Source organism: Artemia sp. Qi Xiang Cuo, chromosome 10 (genome assembly GCF_049724085.1).
Source record: "Artemia sp. Qi Xiang Cuo chromosome 10, ASM4972408v1, whole genome shotgun sequence".
Lineage (NCBI taxonomy): Eukaryota > Metazoa > Arthropoda > Branchiopoda > Anostraca > Artemiidae > Artemia > Artemia sp. Qi Xiang Cuo.
In genome coordinates, this window is record NC_142803.1 from 41,556,536 (window position 1) to 41,578,566 (window position 22,031).

A 22,031-nucleotide genomic window follows, 5' to 3' on the forward strand; every position below is an offset into this window, starting at 1 on the left:
AAATATCAAGCATTCCAATCACTTTCGACTATTAATGAGGGCCCTAGCCCTTTCAGTTTCCAATCGAATGAGCCCTTTTTGAGTTTCTACGTCAACACTTTCTATAAGCAACTCATATGCCCCCAGGAAATAAATTACAACCCTTGCCCTGAGGGCTATGAGGGGGTTGTCATCCTCAAAGACCTAATTTCCAGAACTTTCAACTACGTTGAACAAAATAGCTATCTCAAAATTTTGATTGGACGTGTTTGGGGAAATGGTGGATTGAGAGGGGCGGTAGTTGCTCTCCAATCACTTTCAACTATTAAAAAGGCACTAGCCCTTTCAAATTCCAATCGAATGAGCCCTTTTGAAGCTTCTACGACAACGCTTTCTAAAAAAACCTTAAATTCTCCAAGGGCATAGCTTACAACCCTTGCCCTGAAGGCTGGGGTGGGGGGGGTTGTCATCCTCAAAGACCTAATTTCCAGAACTTTCAACTACGTTGAACAAATTGCCATCTCGAAATTTTGATTGGATGTGTTTGGGGAAATGGTGGGCGTGAGAAGTAGGGATGTACCAGGAGGCGCAATACGTACAACTGGGACGAACAAGATTATACACCTCTTTCTAGGTCAATGACAGGGTGAGATTACTGGGCTAACAAGGTGACATCATCAGACGTCTGAGAATTCAGCAATGAATTTACGTAATTTCTGTTATGACAGAATTTCACCCCGTGAACATTCCGTGAACAGGCTTCATATGAAATTAAAATGTATCTGTGCACTGTTGCCAGAACAAAGGAAACGCCAGAGATTAATTGACATTTGGGTAAGTCTGAGAAGTTGGTGAGTGTTAGGGAACCGGACATAAATGCTAGAATATTAAGCGGGTCTCTAAAGAGATAGAAATTTGTGACTTAACGCTAAAAAAGGATGTGTGATTTATTTCCCTTTTTTATTTATTTTTTTCTCCTCTCTTTTTGTGAATGTTGTGAGTTGTGTTGCGTTGTTTGCGTGGATGATTCTCAAGTTCCCACTTTTTTGTGGGAGGGGGGGGGAGAGGGAGGCGAGAGAATATATTTATTGTTTTGTGGGTTGGACCTTTTTTGGGTTATATTAGGGTCCGAGGAAATAAATCATAATAATAGAAAATATTATATATATTTTTTAAAGTGTTTTTCTTTTTTTTTCGGGTTTTGTCCGGCATGCAGTAATGCATTGGATTGTGTTTTTTTAAATGAGATGTTTGTTTATTTATTTATTGTAACCCGTTTGTAAATTTAAAAAAAACAAAAAACAATTTAGTATTTCCATCATATTATTAGTATTTCCATGGGTTTTGGTAGCCTTGATGGAGCATTTTCCTTCTAAACATACTATAATAACAACATTTTACCGTATATTAGGCTAATAATATTTTCAAGGGTTTTTTTATAGCCTTGATGGAGCATTCTCCTTCTAAACTAGCTACAATAACAACATTTTACCCTATACTATTAGTATTTTCAAGGGTTTTAGTAGCCTTGATAGAACATTCTCCTTCTAAACTAACTACAATAGCAAGATTTTACCCTATATTATTAGTATTTTCAAGGGTTTTTGGTAGCCTTGATGAAAAATTTTCCTTCTAAACTAAGTTTTCACATACCCCAACACCAAGCAATACTTTTCAAAGGCTTTATTATATTATTTCAGAACATGTTCTTTTCTTAATATTCTTCCTAAACCTGTTTTACAAGTTGAAGTAAAGGCTTTATTATATTATTTCAGATCAAGTTCTTTTTTTAATATTCCTCCTAAGCCTGTTTTACAAGTTAAAGTACACATCTTTTTTCACTCCCAACATTACTTTACGACTTTTTTTGATAAAGTTTAGTTTTAGTTTTCATAAACGAGAACGTCCACGTTTAAAAAACATCTGGTCTTATTCATAATATTTAATTTTCTAATAAAGCTTGGTTTTAGTTTTCAGAAATAAGAACAACCACGTTTAAAATACATCTGATTTTCTTAATAATATTTGATCTTTTTTTAATAAAGTTGGGTTTTAATTTACAGAAATACGAACAACCCCGTTTAAAATACATCTGATTTTATTAATAATATTTTTTTTTAATAAAGTTGGGTTTTAGTTTTCAGAAATATGAACAACCACGTTTAAAATACATGTGATTTTATTAATCTCTTCTGAATTTTCTCAATGAAAAGAAATAAGTGACAGATCAATTCTTAATTTTCTCAAAGACATAAAAAATTTCTGTTCTGTTCTAAATTTTTCCATAGAAGATACAAAAAAAGTTATACTTTGATTGTGAATATTCACCATGAAGATGAAAATTTCCACTTTAATTCTAAGTTTTCTCAACGAAGTGAAGAAAATTTGTAGTTCTCTTCTGAATTTTCTCAATGAAAAGAAATAAGTTACAGATCAATTCTATTTTTTTTCAGAGAAAATAAAAAGATTCCACTTCAGTTCTGATTTTTCTCAAAGAGATGAAAAAAAATTAAAGTTCTGTTCTAAATTTCTTATTCAAGATAGAAAAAGTTATACTATGATTGTGGATATTTACCATGAAGATAAAGAGTTCCACTTTAATTCTGAGTTTTCTCAAAGAAATGAAGAAAAGTTCAAGTTCTCTTCTGAAGATAAAAAGTTCCACTTTAATTCTGGGTTTTCTCAAGAAAGTGAAAAAAATTTCAAGTTCTCTTCTGAATTTTCTCAAATAAAAGAAGAAAAAAGTTATACTATGATTGTGAATATTCGCCATGAAGATAACAAGTTCCACTTTAATTCTGAGTATTCTCAAAGAAGTGAAGAAAAGTCCAAGTTCTCTTCTGAAGATAAAAAGTTCCACTTTAATTCTGATTGTTGTCAATAAAGTGAAGAAAAGTTTAAGTTCTCTTTTGAATTTTCACAAAGAAAAAAACAAGTTATAGATCAATTCTAATTTTTTCCAGAGTAAATAAAAAGGCTCCACTTCAGTTCTGATTTTCCTCAAAGAGGTGAAAAAAATTTAAAGTTCTGTTCTAAATTTCTCGTAAAAGATAGAAGAAAGTTATACTGTGAATGCGAATATTCGCCATGAAGATAAAGAGTTCCTCTTTAATTCAGAGTTTTCTTAAAGAAGTGAAGAACAGCTTAAGTTCTCTTCTGAAAATTTCTCAATGAAAAGAAAAAAGTTACAGTTCAATTTTAATTTTCTCCAAAGAAAATAAAAAAAAGAAGCTTCCACTTCAATTCTGATTTTTCTCAAAGGTGAAAAAAATTTAAAGTTCTGTTCTAAATTTTTCTGTTGAAGCTAGAAAAAAATCATACTTTGATTTTGAATATTCTCCATCAAGATAAAAAGTTCCACTTCTTCTTTAAATATGATTTTCTCAATTAAAGAAAGAAAAGTTCAAGTTCTCTTCTGAAAACTTCCCAATAAAAAAAGTTACGGATAAATTCTAATTTTTTCAAAAATAAAATGATTCCTCTTTTCATTTCTAAATTTTCTAAAAAAAATGTTACAGATCAATTCTAATATTTTCCAATGAAAATAAAAAAGTTCCACTTCAGTTCTGATTTTTCTCAAAGAGGAGGAAAAATTAAAGTTTTGTTCTAAGTTTCTGGGCTAGTTATACTTTGATTGCGAATATTTGCCATGAAGATAAAGAGTTCCACTTTAATTCTAAGATTTCTCAAAGAAAAGGAAAAAGTTACAGTTCAATTCTAATTTTTTCAAAAGAAAATAAAAAAGATTTCACTTCAGTTCTTAATTTTCTTAAAGACATAAAAAATTTAAAGTTCTGTTCTAAATTTTTAAATAGAAGATAGAAAAAAGTTATAATTCTAATTTGAATATTCTTATTGAAGCTGAAAAGTTCCACTTTAATTCTAAGTTTTCTCAACGAAGTGAAGAAAAGTTCAAGTTCTCTTCTGAATTTTCTCAATGAAAACAAACAAGTTAAAGATCAATTCAATTTTGTCCAAAGAAAATAAAAAGATTCCGCTTCAGTTCTGATTTTTCTCAAAGAGGTGAAAAAAATTTTTAAGTTCTGTTCTAAGTTTCTTATTAATGATAGAAATTAGTTATACTATGAATGTGAATATTCACCATGAAGATAAAGAGTTCCACTTTAATTCTGAGTTTTCTCAACGAAGTGAAGAAAAGAGAGACATGCAAAAAAATAGGTTAATTTAGGTTCACTTAGAGTGGTGCGCCACTCTAAGTGAACCTAAATTAACCTAACTTTTTTGCATGTCTCTCTCACTATGACTGTGTGTCTGAGCGGGTGTGATGTCATTTATAATCACTCTATTTTTTTGGACTGAATTTTTTGGACTTAGAAAAATATTCAACTTCTTTTATGAATCTTAAAATGACATTAAATTTGCTTGTGGCTGTACCAATCATACTCTATGCTTGCTCTTACATCGGAAGCGGCTTTCCAAGTGGTACTCCATGGTATGTTATAGAGATTACCTATTTTATTGCATGTTTTAAATCAATAATTTTCACACATTGGAGGGATAAACACCGGCATCATATTAAGAAAAGTGAAAATGAATTATTCGAGGAAAGTGTGTACAAATTATAAAGTCATCGTTGCCTTGATTGCTGACAAAGAGATAAATTTGTACTATGAAACTAGTATTACTGGAGATCTTTTTTGGAATGTATGCCTACGTTGTCAGGACAGTTAGGAGTTAAAATTCTTTGGAGTACCCAAGAATTTCCATCATGAAAATGGTGGATATGTGAAAGTATCATTTCCAGAGAAGTTTTGTGATGATAGACAATGAAACCGCTGTCAAAATAAAAAGGAGAATTGGCAGGCAATATCACTAATGAATATAAAGATAAATTAATGGAGAATAAAGCACAAGTGAACATTATTACTACCATTGATCATATAGTCAATGAATCAAATAATACCAAAGATGAAATGTGTATTGAAACTGTAGGTGACATCCCAGTAAAAATTGTATATGACTCAAAATGGAATAATGATTATTCTAATGATTATGAACTAAGAGAAGCGAGTAACTCTTGTATCAAGAGAGAACATGATGATTTATTCTATGGAACAGATTCAAAGTGTCCAAAGTTGCTCAAAAATATTAATAATGTGTAATAATGTATGTAACATATTTTTATGTTAATATTCTACATGTTGTCTTTTCAATAAAAACATTTTATGCATTACTCTGTTATATTTCTATTATTTTCGGATATGTTAGTATGTCAAACGCTTAGAATGTTTATTAAAACGTCGGACATTTTTTTTATTTTCTTTGGATAAAATTAGAATTCGACTATAATTTTTTTCTTTTCTTTGAGACAATTCAGAAGAGAACTTGAACTTTTCTTCACTTCGTTGTGAAAACTCAGAATTAACGTGGAACCTTTTCTTTTCTCTGGGAAAATATTCAGAAGAGAACCTGAACTTTTCTTCACTTCTTTGAGAAAATACAGGATTAAAGCAAAACTTTTTCTCTTCTTGGAGGAAAAATTCAGAATAGAAGTATGACTTTTTTCAAACTTCTATGGTTAAATTTAGAATTGAGCTGTAACTTTTCTTATTTCAGAAAATTCAGAAGAGAACGTGATCTTTTCTTCACTTCTTCCAGAAAACTCAGCATTAAAAGTGGAAATATTTATCTTCAGAAGAGAGAACTTGTACTTTTCTTCACCTCTCTGAGAACACTCAGAATTAAAGTGGAACTTTTTCTATCTTCATGGAGAATATACAGAATTCAACTGTAACTTCTCTTCTACCTTCTATGGAGAAATTTAGAACAGAAAATTTAATTTTTTTTCATATCTAAGAAAATTCAGAGCTGAAGTGGAACTTTTTTTTCTTCTTTGGTAAACTTCAGAACTGAGCTATTTTTTTTCTCTTCTTTAAGAAAATTCAGAAGAGAACTTGAACATTTTTACACTAATTTGAGAAAACTCAGAATTAAATTGGAACTTTTTATCTTCATGGTGAATATTCACAATCAAAGTATAACTTTTTTCTATCTTTTACGCGAAATTTAGAACAGAACTTTTAATTTTTTTCACCGCTTTGAGAATAATCAGAACTGAAGCGGAACCTTTTTATTTTCTCTAGAAGAAATTAGAGACCTGTAACTTATTTTTTCTTTGAGAAACTTCAGAACAGAACTTGAAATTTTCTTCACTTTATTGAGAAAACTCAGAATTAAAGTGGAATTAATTATATTCAGAACAGAACTTGAAAATTTCTTCATTTCTTTGGGAATACTCAGAATCTAAGTGGAACGCGTTATTTTCATGGCGAATATGAGCTATCATAGTATAACTTTTTTCTGTCTTTAATAAGAAATTTAGAACAGAACTTAAAAATTCTTTTCACTTCTTTGAAAAAAAGAGAACTGAAGCGGAATCTTTTTATTTTCTTTGGAAAAAATAGAATTGATATGTAACTTATTTCTTTTCATTGAGAAAATTCAGAAGAGAACTTGAACATTTCCTCACTTCGTTGAGAAAACTTAGAATTAGAGTGAACTTTTTATCTTCAAGGAGAATATTCACAATCAAAGTATAACTTTTTCTATCTTCTATGGAAAAATTTTTCAAAATAATTTCATCATTTTATATGTCCTTGAGGTAGCTGAAACCATAAGTGGAACCTTTTTCTTTTTCTTTGGAAAAAATTAGAATTGAACTATAACGTTTTTTTCTTTGAAAAATTCTTAGAATTAAAGTGGAACTGTATATCTTTATGGCGAATATTCGCAATCAAAGTATAACTTTTTTCTATCTTTTACGAGAAATTTAGAACAGAACTTAAAACTTTTTTCACCTCTTTGAGAAAAATCAGAACTGAAGTGGAACATTTTTATTTTCATTAGAAAAAATTAGAATTGATCTGTAACTTTTTTTTGAGAAACTTCAGAAATGAAAAAGAGAAATCCCTTTATTTTTGAAAAAACTATAATTGATCCGTAACTTATTTATTGAGAGATTTTCAGAAGAGAACTTGAGCTTTTCTTTCCTTCATTGAGAAAACTCAGATTTAAAGTGGAACTTTTTATCTTGATGGAGAATATTTCACAATCAAAGTATGACTTTTTTCTATCTTCAACAGAAAAATTTAGAACAGAACTTTTAATTTTTTTCACCTCTGAGAAATATCAGAACTGAAGTGGAAGCTTTTTTTTTATTTTCTTTGGAGAAAGTTTGAATTGATCTGTAACTTTTTTCTTTTCATTGAGAAATTTTCAAAAGAGAATTTAAACTTGTCTTCACTTCTTTGAGAAAACTCTGAATTAAAGTGGAACTCCTTATCTTCATGGCAAATATTCGCAATCAAAATATAACTTTTTTCTATCTTTTACGGAATTTAGAACTGAACTTTAAATTTTTTTAACCTCTATGAGAAAAATTAGAACTGAAGTGGAACCTTTTTATTTTCTCTACAAAAAATTGGAATTGATCTGTAACCCATTTTTTTCTTTATGAAAATTCAGAAGAGAACATAAACTTTTCGTCACTCTATTGAGAAAACTCAGAAATAAAGTGGAACTTTTTATCTTCAGAAGAGAGCTTGAACTTTTCTTCACTTCTTTGAGAACACTCAGAATTAAAGTAGAACTCGTTTTCTTCATGGCGAATGTTCACAATCATAGTACAACTTTTTTCTTTTTTTTTGTTTGAGAAAAGTCAGAGGAAAACTTGAACTTTTCTTCACTTTATTAAGAAAACTCAGAACTAAAGTGGAACTTTTTAAGTGGAACTGAAGCTTCCACTTCAGTTCCGATTTTTCTCAGAGGTGAAAAAATTTAAAATTCTGTTATAAATTTTTCTGTTGAAGTTTTCTGTTGTTTTTCTAAATAAAATAAAAAGGTTCCACTTCAGTTCTGATTTTCTCAAAGAGGTGAAAAAAAAATTAAAGTTCTGTTCTAAATTACGTAAAAGATAGAAAAAAGTAATACTTTGATTGCGAATATTTGCCATGAAGATAAAGAGTTCCTCTTTAATCCAGAGTTTTCTCAAAGAAGTGAAGAGAAGTTTAAATTCTCTTCTGAAAATTTCTCAATGAAAAAAAAAGTTACAGATCAATTCAAATTTTCTCCAAAGAAAATAAAAAAAAGAAGTTTGCACTTCAGTTCGGATTTTTCTCAGAGGTGAAAAAAATTAAAGTTCTGTTGAAGTTTTTCTGTTGAAGACTGAAAAAAGTCCTAATTGTGAATATTCTCCATCAAGATAAAAGTTCCAGTTTAAATCTAAGTTCTTTGGATCTTTGGAGAAAATTAGAATTGAACTGTAACTTTTTTCTCTTCACTGAGAAATTTTCAGAAGAGAACTTAAACTTTTCTTCACTTCTTTGAGAAAACTCTGAATTAAAGTGGAACTCTTGATCCTCATGGCGAATATTCGCAATCAAAGTATAGCTTTATTCTATCTTTACAGAGAAATTTAGAACAGAACTTTAAATTTTTTTCACCTCTTTGAGGAAACCAGAACTGAAGTGGAACCTTTTTTATTTTCTCTGGAAAAAATTAGAATTGATCTGTAATGTTTTTTTCTTTGTTAAAATTCAGAAGAGAACTTAAACTTTTCTTCACTTTATTGAGAAAACTCAGAATTAAAGTGGAACTTTTTATCTTCAGAAGAGAACTTAAACTTTTCTTCACTTCTTTGAGAAAACGCAGAATTAAAGTGGAATTCGTTATCTTCATGGCGAATATTCACAATCATGGTATAACTTTTTTCTTTTTTTTCTTTGAGAAAACTCAGAAGAGAACTCGAACTTTTCTTCACTTTATTGAAAAAATTCAGAATTAAAGTGGAACTTTTTATCGTCAGAAGAGAACTTGAATTTTTCTTCACTTCTTTGAGAAAACTCGGAATTAAAGTTGAACTCTTTCATGGCATTTCTTCATGGCAAATATTCACAATCATTGTATATACTTTTTCTATCTTGAATAAGAAATTTAGAACAGAACTTTAATTTTTTTTCATCTCTTTGAGAAAAATCAGAACTGAAGTGGAATCTTTTTATTTTCTCTGAAAAAAAATAGAATTGATCTGTAACTTATTTCTTTTCATTGAGAAAATTCAGAATAGAACTTGAACTTTTCTTCACTTCGTTGAGAAAACTTAGAATTAAAGTGGAACTTTTTATCTTCGTGGCGAATATTCACAGTCAAAGTATAACTTTTTCTATCTTCGATGGAAAAATTTAGAACAGAACTTTAAATTTTTTATGTCTTTGAGAAAATTAAGAATTAATCTGTAACTTATTTCTTTTCGTTGAGAAAATACGGAAGAGATTAATAAAATCACATGTATTTTAAACGTCGTTTTTCATATTTCTGAAAACTAAAACCCAACTTTATTAAAAAAGAATTCAAATATTATTAAAAATAATCAGATGTATTTTAAACATGGTTGTTTTTATTTTTGAAAACTAAAACCCAGCTTTATTAGAAAATCAAATATTATTAATGGAACCCTATGTTTTTTAAACGTGGACGTTCTTATTTCTGAAAACTAAAACCCAACTTTAATAAAAAAAAAAGTCGTAAAGTAATGTTGGGAGTGAAAAAAGATGAGTATTTTAACTTGTAAAACAGGCTTAGGAGGAATATTAAGAAAATAACTTGTTCTGAAATAATATAATAAAGCCTTTTGAAAAGTATTGCTTGGTGTTGGGGTATGCAAAAAGTCGTAAAGAAATATTGGGAGTGAAAAAGATGAGTACTACAACTTGTAAATCAGGTTTAAGAGGAATATGAAGGAAAGAACTTGTTCTGAAATGATATAATAAAGCCTTTGAAAAGTATTGCCTGGTGTTGGGGTATGTAAAAAGTCGTAAAGTAATGTTGGGAGGGAAAAAAGATTACCAAAACCCATGAAAATACTAATAGTATAGGGTAAAATATTGTTATTGTAGCTAGTTTAGAAGGAAAATGTTCCATTAAGGCTATCAATACCCTTGAAAGTACTAATAATATAGGGTAAAATGTTGCTATTGTAGCTAGTTTAGAAAGAGAATGCTCCATCAAGGCTACCAAAACCCTTGAAAATACTAATAATATAGGGTAGAATGTTGCTATTGTGGCTAGTTTAGAAGGAAAATGCTCCATCAAGGCTATCAAAAACCCTTGAAAATACTAAAAATATAGGGTAAAATGTTGCTATTGTAGCTAGTTTAGAAGGAGAATGCTCCATCAAGACTGCCAAAAACCCTTGAAAATACTAATAATACAGGGTAAAATGTTGCTATTGTAGCTAGTTTAGAAGGAGACTGCTCAAAAAGTATGAAGAAATGGAGGGGGCAGAAAGATGGAGGGAGGGGCCCCCTTGAAGGTTATGGAGAGGGGACCTTGGAGGTTTTGCTTTAAGTCACAAATTTCTATCTCTTTTATTGCTTATTTTATATTGACAACACTGCTCGATGGTACTTGTGCATTATACAGAACACAGTCGAGAAGTAAAGCTAGGTCAAGTCACAAGGTCATCTTGATTGTGATGAGTGTATTACTTTCAACTTTTTAGCGTTAAGTAACAACTTTCTATCTCTTTTATTGTATATTTTATATTGACAACACTGCTCGGTGGTACTTGTGTATTATACAGAACACAGTCGAGAAGTAAAGCTAGGTCAAGTTATAAGTTCAAATTGATAGTGAAGAGTCTATTACTTTCAACTTTTTTTAGCGTTAAGTCACAAAATTCTATCTCTTTAGAGTCCCGCTTAACATTCTAGCATTTATTTAATGTTCCCTAAGACTCACCATCTTCTCAGACTTACCCAAATGTCAATTAATCTCTGACGTCTTCTTTGGTCTAGAAACTGTGCTTAGATACATTTTAAATTCCTATGAAGCCTATTGATTTTTCTGTCATGAATTCTCACACAATCGGACCTCTATAAGTTCAAGGCAATTCATGTCTGTATTAATTACACATCATCCTGTCTGCAAATTTATGACAATATGCTGTCATGGAATGTTCACGGGTGAATTTTGTCATAACAGAAATTACGTAAATTCATTGCTGAAATTCTCAGAAGTCTGATGATGTCACCTTGTTAGCCCAGTATTCTAATCCTGTCATTGACCTAGAAAGAGGTATGTAATCTTGTTCGTCCCAGTTGTACGTACAGTTGTACGTATCGCGCCTCCTGATGCATTCCTACTGTGAGAGGGGGGTTTGTTGCCCTAAAATCACTTGCGACTATTAAAAGTGGCACTAGTCCTTTCAATTTCCAATATAATGAGCCCTTTTTTAAGTTTCTAAGACAACGCTTTCTATTAAAAAAAACTTACATGCCCCCAGGACATAACTTACAACCCTTTCCCTGAGGGGTTTGAGGGGAGTTGTCATCCTCAAAGACCTAATTTCCAGAGCTTTCAACTAAGTTGAACAAAATGGCTCTCTCAAAATTTTGATTGGTTGTGTTTGGGTAAGTGTTGGGCATAAGAGGGGGGTAAGTTGCCCTCCTATCACCTTCTGCTATTAAAAAGGGCACTATCCCTTTGAATTTCCAACTGAATGACCCCTTTTTGAAGTTTCTAAGACAGCACTTTCTATAAAAACATTGCATGCTCCCAGGGCAAAATTCACAACCCTTTGCCTGAGGGCTTCGGGGATTGTCATTCTCAAAGACATAATGTCCGGCCCTTTCAACTACGTTGATTGAAATGGCTATATAAAAATTTTGATTGGATGTGTTTGGGTAAATGGTGGGCGTAAGAGGGTGTTATTTTCCCTCCAATCACTTTCGACTATTAAAAAGGGCACTAGCCCTTTCAATTTCCAATTGAATAACCCCTTTTTGAAGTTTCTACGACAAGGTTTCTATAAGAAAAAACCTCATATACCCCAAGGGCATTTACAAACCTTGCCCTGAGGGCTGTGGGAGGAGCGTCATCCTCAAAAATATAATTTCCAGACGTTTTAATTACTTCAAACAAAATGGCTATCTCAAAATTTTGACTGGATGTTTTTGGGGAACTGGTGGTTGTTAGAGGGGTGTTAATTATCCTCCAATCATTTTCGACTATTAAAAAGGGCACAAGCCCTTCTAATTTCCAATAGAATGAGCACTTTTTGAAGTTTCTATAATATCGCTATCTATAAAAACCTTATATGCCCCCAGGACATAACTAAAAGCCTTTGTCCTGAGGGCTGTGGGGGAGTGTCCTCCTCAAAAACATAATCTCTATGTGGAAATCAACTACACTGAACAAAATGGCTATCTCAAAATTTTGTTTGGATGTGTTTGGGGAAATGGTGGGCGTGGAAGGGGTGTTAAGTGCCTTCCAATCACTTTCGATTATTAAAAAGGGCACGAGCCACGCTAATTTCCAATCGAATGAGCTTTTTTCGAAGTTTCTACGACAACTCCTTTGATACGAAGTGCCCTGGTCTAAAGAAAAAAAAAACAAAAAAGAACAATACATTGTACCAACATCGTTGTTTACTTAGGCAGCGCGAATGCGCTACCTATGGTATGCTAGATATTAGGAACAATTATTTTACAAATTTAAGAGAAATAGGAAAATTTATATCCATCTAGTTTGCAGAATAAATTTCCAGCAAATTACTCTTATAGCAGAAAATAAATTAGTCTTTACTTTTCCAGTAGCCTGTCGTATCGTTGCCTAGAAAAAAGGAAGAGGAAGATGGCAAAGAAACAAAGAATAACAAAAAGGGAGTTGTCATAGCAACTCGGTTTTAGAGAAGGTCTTTACAGACCACCTTTAGTTTTCCAACAAAAAGAATAATTAAATCTAATTTCAGTGTAGGCTAGTTGATCATTTTAAATGTCAAACTTTCAGAGGAAGAAAGAAATTTATAAATTTCACACGCCCAAGCAAAGTAAATATATTTGTCTCAACTTGGTTCTCGTTGGTATTTCTTATCTCACGATTAGGCATTGAGTATCCAATGATGATAAACAATTAATTATCCAATGATTCTAATGATTCTATTTTTTTCTCAAGTAGTTCTATATGTTAAATATGTTTTATACACTTTTTTTTGTTTTGTTGTAAAATGGGAACCCGAATGCACTGATGTAAGTGGATGTAAGTTTTTTTCAGAGTGGCAGTTCAAACCCATGTTACTAGGCTTAATGCTTTTTTGTTGATTTTTTTTTGTGAATAAATTGTATCTCCATTGGAAAAAAAAATGATCGGTTGCTTCCTTTGCAAAATGGTAAAGTTATCAGAGCGAGTGGCTTGTAATGGAGTCAAAAATCGAAGAGGACAAGACCTTAAGTATCCAGCGAAAAGCAAAAATACAACGGACTGACTATACATACCAGCCCAGTGAACGCGACAGGGGTACCGATTCTTTAAAATCAGAAATAACAGCATAAAATGTTAATTTTTCGATGTGTTTCCCATTCTCCTCCTTCAAAGACCAGGCTAGTTTGCATCTGCATTTACGCAAGTGGGTTAAAAAGCAGAAATAAAATTTGATGCAGGAAAAATTGGTGGAGAAAAAACAACACGCTTTCTAGGCAATGAAAATGAGCTCTAAATGTTACAATGCTTTCGCATCATCTTAACGGGAAGTATTGGGCTAGCAAAATTTTACCGTATCTTGTTTTCAGGATGCAGACTGGCTTGTTAAGAGGCGACAGATAACTTTACAAAGTGTTGTAAAGCAAACTAATGCCAGAATTTAATTATTTGGTCAAAGCTTTTAGGTTTTCTAGCTCAGATAGCGTAATAATCTGCCTTGGAAAGGCTTTTCATGGCTATGGGAGACAACAACTCTCATAAGGACAATATGTTGCACAGGTTAGAGCAGCATTTTTTGTGACTTTTTTTAACTTAGTCCTTAACTTCTTAGTGTTATTTAGATTAATTGAAAAAACTTTTTCTCAAAATAAGTTTTTCAAAGAAACGTAAAGAACGACATTAAACCAAAAACGAGCAGATATAAATTTGAATAACCTAACAAGCGTAAAACTATCACAAATCCCCATCAATAAATAAATGAAACCCAAAACCAACAGAAATTACAACAAATAACAGCGTCAAACTAAAAAAACAAGCAAAAATTAACACGAGTAGGGAAAATTATGGATTAAGGAGGAATGTTCCTTGCTCTCTAAGCACTTTTTATTCTTACACAAGCCCACTAGAACTTTTAATTTCCTAAAGAACTAGCTTCTTTAAAAGTTTAAATTATATTACTATCTATGATATATCCTTTTTGCCAAACTACATACATATGGTTTGATGTGATTCAATTCACCTTCCCCGAAAGTTTCCCTGAAAGGTATAGTTGCAATAGTAGTTAACTAAAATTCCTCTTAGGTATAGTTGTAATAGTAGTTACAGTAGTGGTATTAGTATTAGTAGTACTAGTAGTAGTATTAAGAGTACTAGTACTATTAGCAGCAGTAGCATTAACATATTATCTTTTGTCAGTTGAGCATCTCTTTCATTAAATCCTGGGAGTTTCAACATAATACAATTCATCATTGCTATGACATTGTCGATGAATCCCTTTGATAACCTGTATATTCATATCCTTTTTGAAATTTTCATCTTTATGTTTTTAGCCTTGCAAGTAGTTGTAATAAAGGTACTTGTTAGAGCAATAGCAATAGTAGAATCAGTAAATGTAACAGTAATAGTAGTATTAGTAGCAGCGAGGATATATATGATCAATATATGCCCTTTAATATGATCAATCCTTGAGATATGCCCTTTTGACAATCTGAATGTACATAGTGTCTTACGATATGATTCAAATTTGCCATCAATATTCTCTCACCTTAGTTTTAACAGTACTTAGCCTTAATCAAACAGTTCGTGGTAACTAACTGTAAGTAAGGAGCGACCCAGCTCAATAGTAACCGAAACTCTAAAAACGCAATTTTGATACCAATAGATACATTAAAAGAATTAGATTTTAATACTAATTTCAAATGTATAAATTTCATCAAGTTTAGTCCTACCCATCAAAAGTTACGCACCTGAGGAAATTTGCCTGATTTTCGAAAAATGTGGGAAACACCCCCTAAAAATTAGAGAACCTTTATGAAAATCACAATATCATATTCAGCGTATGAGAGAACCCTACTGTAGAGGTTTCAAGCTCCTATCTGCAAAAATGTGGAACCTTGCATTTTTTGCCAGAAGAAAGATCACGGATGCGTGTTTATTTATTTTTTTTTTATTATTATTTTTTTTTTCAGGGGTGATTGTATTGACCCAGTGGTCCTAGAATATCGTGGGAAGGATCATTCGAATGGAAATTAAAAGTTCTAGTGCCCTTTTTAGGTGACCAAAAATGGAGGGCAACTAGGCCCCCTCCCACGCTCATTTTTCTCAAAGTCACCCGATCAAAATTTTGAGATAGCCATTTTGTTCAGCATGGTCAAAAATATGATAATTATGTCTTTTAGAATAACGTACTCCAACAAAGTCCCCAGAGGGAGGGCTGAAAGTTATTAACTTTACCCAATGTTTACATATACTATTTGTTATTGGGAAGTATACAGATGTTTTCAGGGGGATTTTTTCTGGTAGGGGGTTATGTAGGAGGATCTTTCCATGGAGGAACTTTTCATGGTGGAAGGGACATTGCTATGAAGGGGGCACCGAATTTCCCAGCATTACTTAAAAAACGATCAGAAATTAAATAAAAAAAAAGTTTTTCAAATGAAAGTAAGGAGCAACAACAAGACTTAAAACGAAGAGAAATTATTACGTATATGATTGGGTTCACCCCCTAGTCAATACCTCGCTCTTTAAGCCAGAGATTTTTTTTTAGTACTTTCATTAGAGCTATTTATTCTAATTAACGGCCTTTGTGATTAAGAGGTCATTTTTAGAGAGTTCGAACAAAATTTGAACTTCAGCGTAAAAAGCGAGGTATTGACTAGGAGGTGAACCCCCTAAATTACGTATTAGAAATATATGAATATAGAAGTTCGTTACATTTGTTAATTTGAAAGTTGCGTATAGTTATTACTGATATAAACGTTCATAAATAAAATTAAACAACTTTCGAGAAAGCCATTTAACCAAATAAAAGTAAAATTAATATGCAAATTTTGTTTTAATTATTGATCTACGGTGAGCAAAAATCAAAACTTGCATTAATTCAAAAAGTTCAAAAACTAAATAAAAAAAGCAATTTTTTTTAACTGAAAGTAAGGAGCGACATTAAAACTTAAAACGAACAGAAATTATTTCGTATATGAAAGGGGATGTCCCCTCCTCAAAGCATCGCTCTTTACGCTAAGGTTTGACTCATTTTCACAACTCTATTTTCTTTAAACAGTAAAAAACTTTAGCCTAAAGAGCCAGGCGTTGAGGAGGGGACAGCCCCTTTCATATACGGAATAATTTCTGTTCGTTTTAAGTTTTAAATGTCGCTCCTTACTTTCACTAAAAAAAAACTTGTTTTTTGTTTATTAGTACTATAGTGTCACAGTAGTTGTGGATATAGTGGGAGAAGTACTAGCAGCAGTAATGTTGTAGTAGTAGCAGTGTTACTAGTAGAAGGAGCAGTATTAATAACAGTAGAAGTGTCTATACTTTGCCTTTTGGTCAACTGAACATCCCCCTCATGATGCCCCAGACGTTTCACCTTGATACGGTAAGCCGTCCCAAAAACATTGCTGATGTGCCCAATGGCCCTCTTTTGACACTCTTTTTATCTTAATACTCTTGGCCTTACAAATTGCAGTAATTGAAGTAGAAGCTGGAGTAGTTTAGTAGGAGCAGCACAGTAGTAGTAGTAGTAGTAGTCTCAGTAAAAGTAGCAGTGGTAGTAGTGACATTCACATATTACGTTTTTGTCAATTTATCTTCCCCTTTAAGCATTCTCTTGAAGTTCCAACTTAATACCCAAATCAATTCTGGGAATAAGCCCTTTTGACAATCCGCATAAACAAAGTATTTTTTGATTTTGTTCAGTTTCCCCCTAAATATTCTGTCAAATTTTCACCTTCATACGCATTGCCTAAATTGTACAGTAGTGGCAGAAGTAAGAACAGTAGTAGTAATAATAGTGTTTTATTAGTAGTAGTAGTAACAATAGTGCCAGCAGTATTAATAGCAGTAGTAGTGGGTACATGTTGCCTTTCGGTAAGTTGAACATCCCACTCGTGATGCCGCAGAAGTTTCCTCTTGATACGGTAAGTCGTTCCAAAGACATTGATGATACGCCAGTATCAACAACTTGTATGCACATAGTATGTTTTGATTTAGTTCAATTTTTACCTCAACGTATCCTGAGATGTTTATTATAATATCCTCAGCCTTGCTACTACTAGCTACAGAAGCACTATTTCTAGCGGAAGTAGTGGTAGTAGTAGGATTAGTTGTGGTAGCAGGAGTTGTGGTGGTAGCTGTAGTAGCAGTAGTAGTGTGCAAATATTGCCTTTCTGGTTAATTGATCATCTCACTTATCATTTCCTGAAAGTACTAAATCAATATACTTAGTCATTTCGGAGTTACGCCCTTTTGACACTTTGTTGTGCAAAGTAGCTGTCTCAAAATTTTGACTAGATGTTTTTTGATATGATGAGTGTGGTGAAGACTTGTGGCCTTCCAATCACTTTTGACTCTTTAAGAAGGCACTAGAACTTCCAATATTTCCGATCCAATGAGCTCTATTCAAAGTTTATTCGACCATCCATTCTATAAAAACCTTATATGCACTGGTGCAGAACTTACTAGCCTTGCCCCTAGACCCTGTTTTATAACCCTAGAGGTAGTGTCATATATTCTTCGGACTATTTCTAATAAAATGGCTATATCACAATCTAAATCAGATACGTTTGGAGAAAAGACGGCTTTTTTTGGGGGGGGGGGCTAGTTGTCTTCCATCACTTTTGACTCTTAAAAGGGAACTAGAGTATTCAATTTCCAATCAAATGAGTCTCCTCTAAAGTTTACAAAACCATTTCTTCCATAAAACCCTTATGTTCCCCCGCGTTACTTACAACCCTTGCTCCTAAGCCCTTGGGGTTTTTTTCAACCCCGAAGGCCTTGTTATATGATTTTTGACGATTTTGAATAAAATGACTATCTCAAAATTTCTGTTGGATGCCTTTCGACCGTTTTTGACTCTTGAAAAGGACACTCGAACTTCTGGTTTCCAATCAAATGAGCCACCCTCCGAAATTTATACAACCACCCCTTCCATAAAAAAAAACCTAATATGAATAATGAGCGACTAGTATACTTTATAGTTCTTTCCCATGGGACTTACCAGAGGAGGCTGCCAACCCCAAAGACATAATTACTGAACCTTTCAACTATGTTGAACAAAATGTCTACTTCAAAATTTTGATTGGATGTGTTTGAGGAAATGATGTGTGTGGGGTATTGCTGGCTGCCCTCTAATCGCTTTTGACTCTTAAAAAGGGCGCTAGAACTTTTAATTTCCAATCAAATGAACCCATTTCGAAGTTTCTACGACCACCACTTCTAAACGAAGTGCCCTGGCCTGAAACAAATAAATAAATAATTCATGTGCCGAATTACATCGTTCTTTACTTAAGTAGCCTACCGCTATGGTAATGCCTATGATATGAGGTGAGATAGTGAGTTAGCAAGTTGTGAGTCTGAAGAGTAGATTGGACTACCCCCTTCCTCATATTTGTAAAGATTACATAAAAATATTTGTTTTTTTTTAAGAATATAATTTTAAAGGACGTAGCTGCACAGTGTTCAGAGCGAGAGCAGATTCAGGATATGAAAAGATAAGAAAAAAGAAAAGAAATTTTTTTCAATATTTCTACAACTTTTCAAAGAAGATCGCTTGAACAGTTTTATAGATCACTCTCCCAATATGTGGTAATAGAAATTCACAATCCTTAGCTTAGCTTGTTTTACCTTTCGGTGAGTTGTTACTTTGGAGGGAAGATGCAGAGGATTTTTCTTTAAGGGGGTGGGCAGCCAAAACAAAACTATATTTTAGGTGACGACTGCTCAAATTTTCGTTGTGATCTTCTGAGTCAACTTATGCCTCCTCTCTCCTTCCCTTTTGTGGCTACTACAACAGAACTTTGAAAACCGCTACATTAGTTTTAACACTCCTCTTACAAAACTGAATTTTAGGTACATTCCCAAGAAGTAATAACCATACCTTTCGACAACTCTATTATCTTGTCTCTTTTTTTACCCTCTGGAAGCCTATTATAGTTTTTCACCAATATTTCTCTGACTTCTGATAACTTTTCATCCATGCTAGTTCCTGAGTCATGCAGCGGTTCAGTGAATTCAGCTCTTTCATTTGCATCTTCATTAGGCATGATCAGGTCTTCAAGCTTCATTTCCCCAGCCGAGGAAAAGTCAAGAGAGTTATTTACATCCAATGGAAGCACCTCGGATATTACTGAATAAGTGTCTTGCCTGAAAGAAAGACAGATATCATGCAGCCGATTATATAATATTGCACGTAATCAAACAGTCCGTGGTAACGAACTGTAAGTAAGGAGCGACCCGGCTCAATAGTAACCGAAACTCTAAAAGACAGAATTTTGAAACCAATAGATGCATCAAAAGAATCAAATTTTTATACCAATTTCAAATATACAAGTTTCATCAAGTTTAGTCTTACCATCAAAAGTTACACGCCTGAGCCAATTTGCCTTATTTTCGAAAAAAGGGGAGACACCCTCTAAAAGTCATAGAAACTTAACGAAAATCACACCATCAGATTCAGCGTATCAGAGAACCCTACGATAGAGGTTTCAAGCTCCTATCTGCAAAAATGTGGAATTTTGCATTTTTTTTTTCCAGATCACGGATGTGTGCTTATTTTTTTTTTTTCTTTTCCCAGGGGTGATTGTATCTACCCAGGGGTCCTAGAATATCGCAGGAGGGCTCATTCGGAAAGAAATTAAAAGTTATAGTGCCCTTTTTAATGACCAAAAAATGAAGGGCAACTAGGCCCCCTCGCACTCTCATATTTTTCCCAAAGTCACCCGACCAAAATTTTGAGATATCAATTTTGTTCAGAATGGTCGAAAAATATAATAACAGTGTCTTTAATGAGGATTAATCCCCCACAGTCCCCAGGGGAAGGGCTGCAATTTATAAACTTTGCCCAATGTTTAAATATAGTATTGGTTACTGGGAAGTATGCAGACATTTTCAGGGAAGATTTTTTTTGGTAGTGGGGGAGGGTGGGTTGGAGATTACTTGGGAGGATCTTTCTATGGAGGAAGTTTTCATGGGGGAAGGGACATTGCTATGAAGGGGGTACCGAATTTCCCAGCATTATTTAAAAAAAAAACGATCAGAAATTAAACAAAAAAAAAGTTTTTCAACTGAAAATAAGGAGCACTTCAAAACTTAAAACGAACATAAATTGTTACGTATATGATTGGGTTTACCCTCTGGTCAATACCCAGCTCTTTACGCTAAAGTTTTCTTAGAAATTTCATAAGAGCTATTTATTCTAATTAACAGCCTTTGTGATTAATAGGTCATTCTTAAAGAATTGGAACAAAATCTGAACTTTAGCGTAAAGAGCGAGATATTGACTAGGGGGCGAACCCCCTAATATACGTAATAAAAATATACGAGGGTAGAAGTTCGTTACGTTAGTTAATTCGTAAGCTGCGTATATTTATTACTAATAAAAACCTTCGTAAATAAAATTGAACAACTTTCGAGGAACCCATTTCACCAAAGAAAAAGTAAAATTAATATGCAAATTTCGTTTTAATTATTCATGTACCGTGAGCAAAAACTAAAACCTGTATTAATTCATAAACGTTCAGAAATAAAAAAAAACTTCCTCAACGCCTCGCTCTTTACGCGTAGTTTTAATGTCGCTCCTTACTTTCAGTTAAAAAAAACGTGTTTTTTTTGTTGTTTAATAAAAAAAGGAAGAGCTTTCAATCGATGATCCGAGAGAAATATTTTACTTAATGCCTCTAGGTTTTCCAATGAAGTGTCACTTGCCAAAATGTACGGGAGACGGAAGATCCAATGGATTTCACTGACTGGCGTGAAATTATTACCTACTAATTTGTGTGATTTCGCTATCCATATTACATTATTTTTTATACCAACAGAGACCGATGTTCTTCAATTGATTCCCACTATTTATGTTGATTAATTAAAAAAAAAACCACATAACAAGCTTTTCAAAGAAAAGTAAAGAGCTCCATTAAGCCAAAAATTAGCTGAAATAAAGTCAAATAATCTTCTAAGCGTATTAAATAAAAACAGACATGTTTATTTAGCTGAAAGTAAGAAACTACATTAAAACACAAAAACGAATAGAAATTATTCCATTATTCCATAGCCAAAAGGGGTTGCCTCCTCCTCAATACCTTGCTCTTTATGCTATAGCTTTTAGCACTTTTAAAAAAGCTTCTAATAATACTTAAACGGCATTTGTGTTTCAGGAGCCGTTCTTAAAAAAATGTTCTTAATATAAACACACTAGAAATAGTCTCCGGATAATTCCCCTAACACATCTTCAAATGCAAAATTGAGTTGGCAAAAAGGACAACAAAAAGTAAGACAAACAAAAATAACCTTGTATAGGAATTCTGTCAAATCCTCCCAGTGAAAAATTTCCTCTGGAAAGTTCACCTCTGAGTATTTCCCTCCCCAGGGAAAATTATCACTGTAGAAAATCCCCCGCAGAAAATTCAACCCCTTCCAAAAAAAAATTTCTGTATACTTACCAATAACAAATACTATACGTACACAAAGGACAAAGGTCATTCAAAAAGGGCACTAGAAGTTGTAATTCTCTTCAAATAAGCCCTTTACCGACATTCTAGGACTATCGGTTCGATGCTATCACCCATGGGAGAAACAAAAAAACAAAAAAAAACATTCTGGTGATTTTCATTCTGACAATAAATACAGAATTCTAAGTTTTGCAGATGAGGTTTTGAAACTGCGTAATTTTTTGATGGCGTAATTTTTAATATCCCGTGACTTTCAGAAAATGTTTTCCCCGTTTTTTCTTTAAATACCAGGCAAATTTTCTCCGATTCGTAGCATTTGAGGTGTAACACTTAACTTAATGAATCTTATATATTTCGAATCAGCATAATAAGCCAATTCCTTTAATATAT

The 22,031-nt window shown here is 32.7% G+C and overlaps 1 protein-coding gene across 1 annotated transcript in view; it reads right to left on the reverse strand.

The window, feature by feature from the left end:
- Positions 1 to 22,031, reverse strand: part of LOC148947773 (uncharacterized) — a 307,493-nt gene that overhangs the window by 133,858 nt on the left and 151,604 nt on the right. The window contains exon 3 of the mRNA XM_089096004.1: positions 19,073 to 19,338. Within this exon, the coding sequence (XP_088952130.1) occupies positions 19,073 to 19,338 (266 nt within the window). The remainder of the gene's footprint in view (positions 1 to 19,072; positions 19,339 to 22,031) is intronic.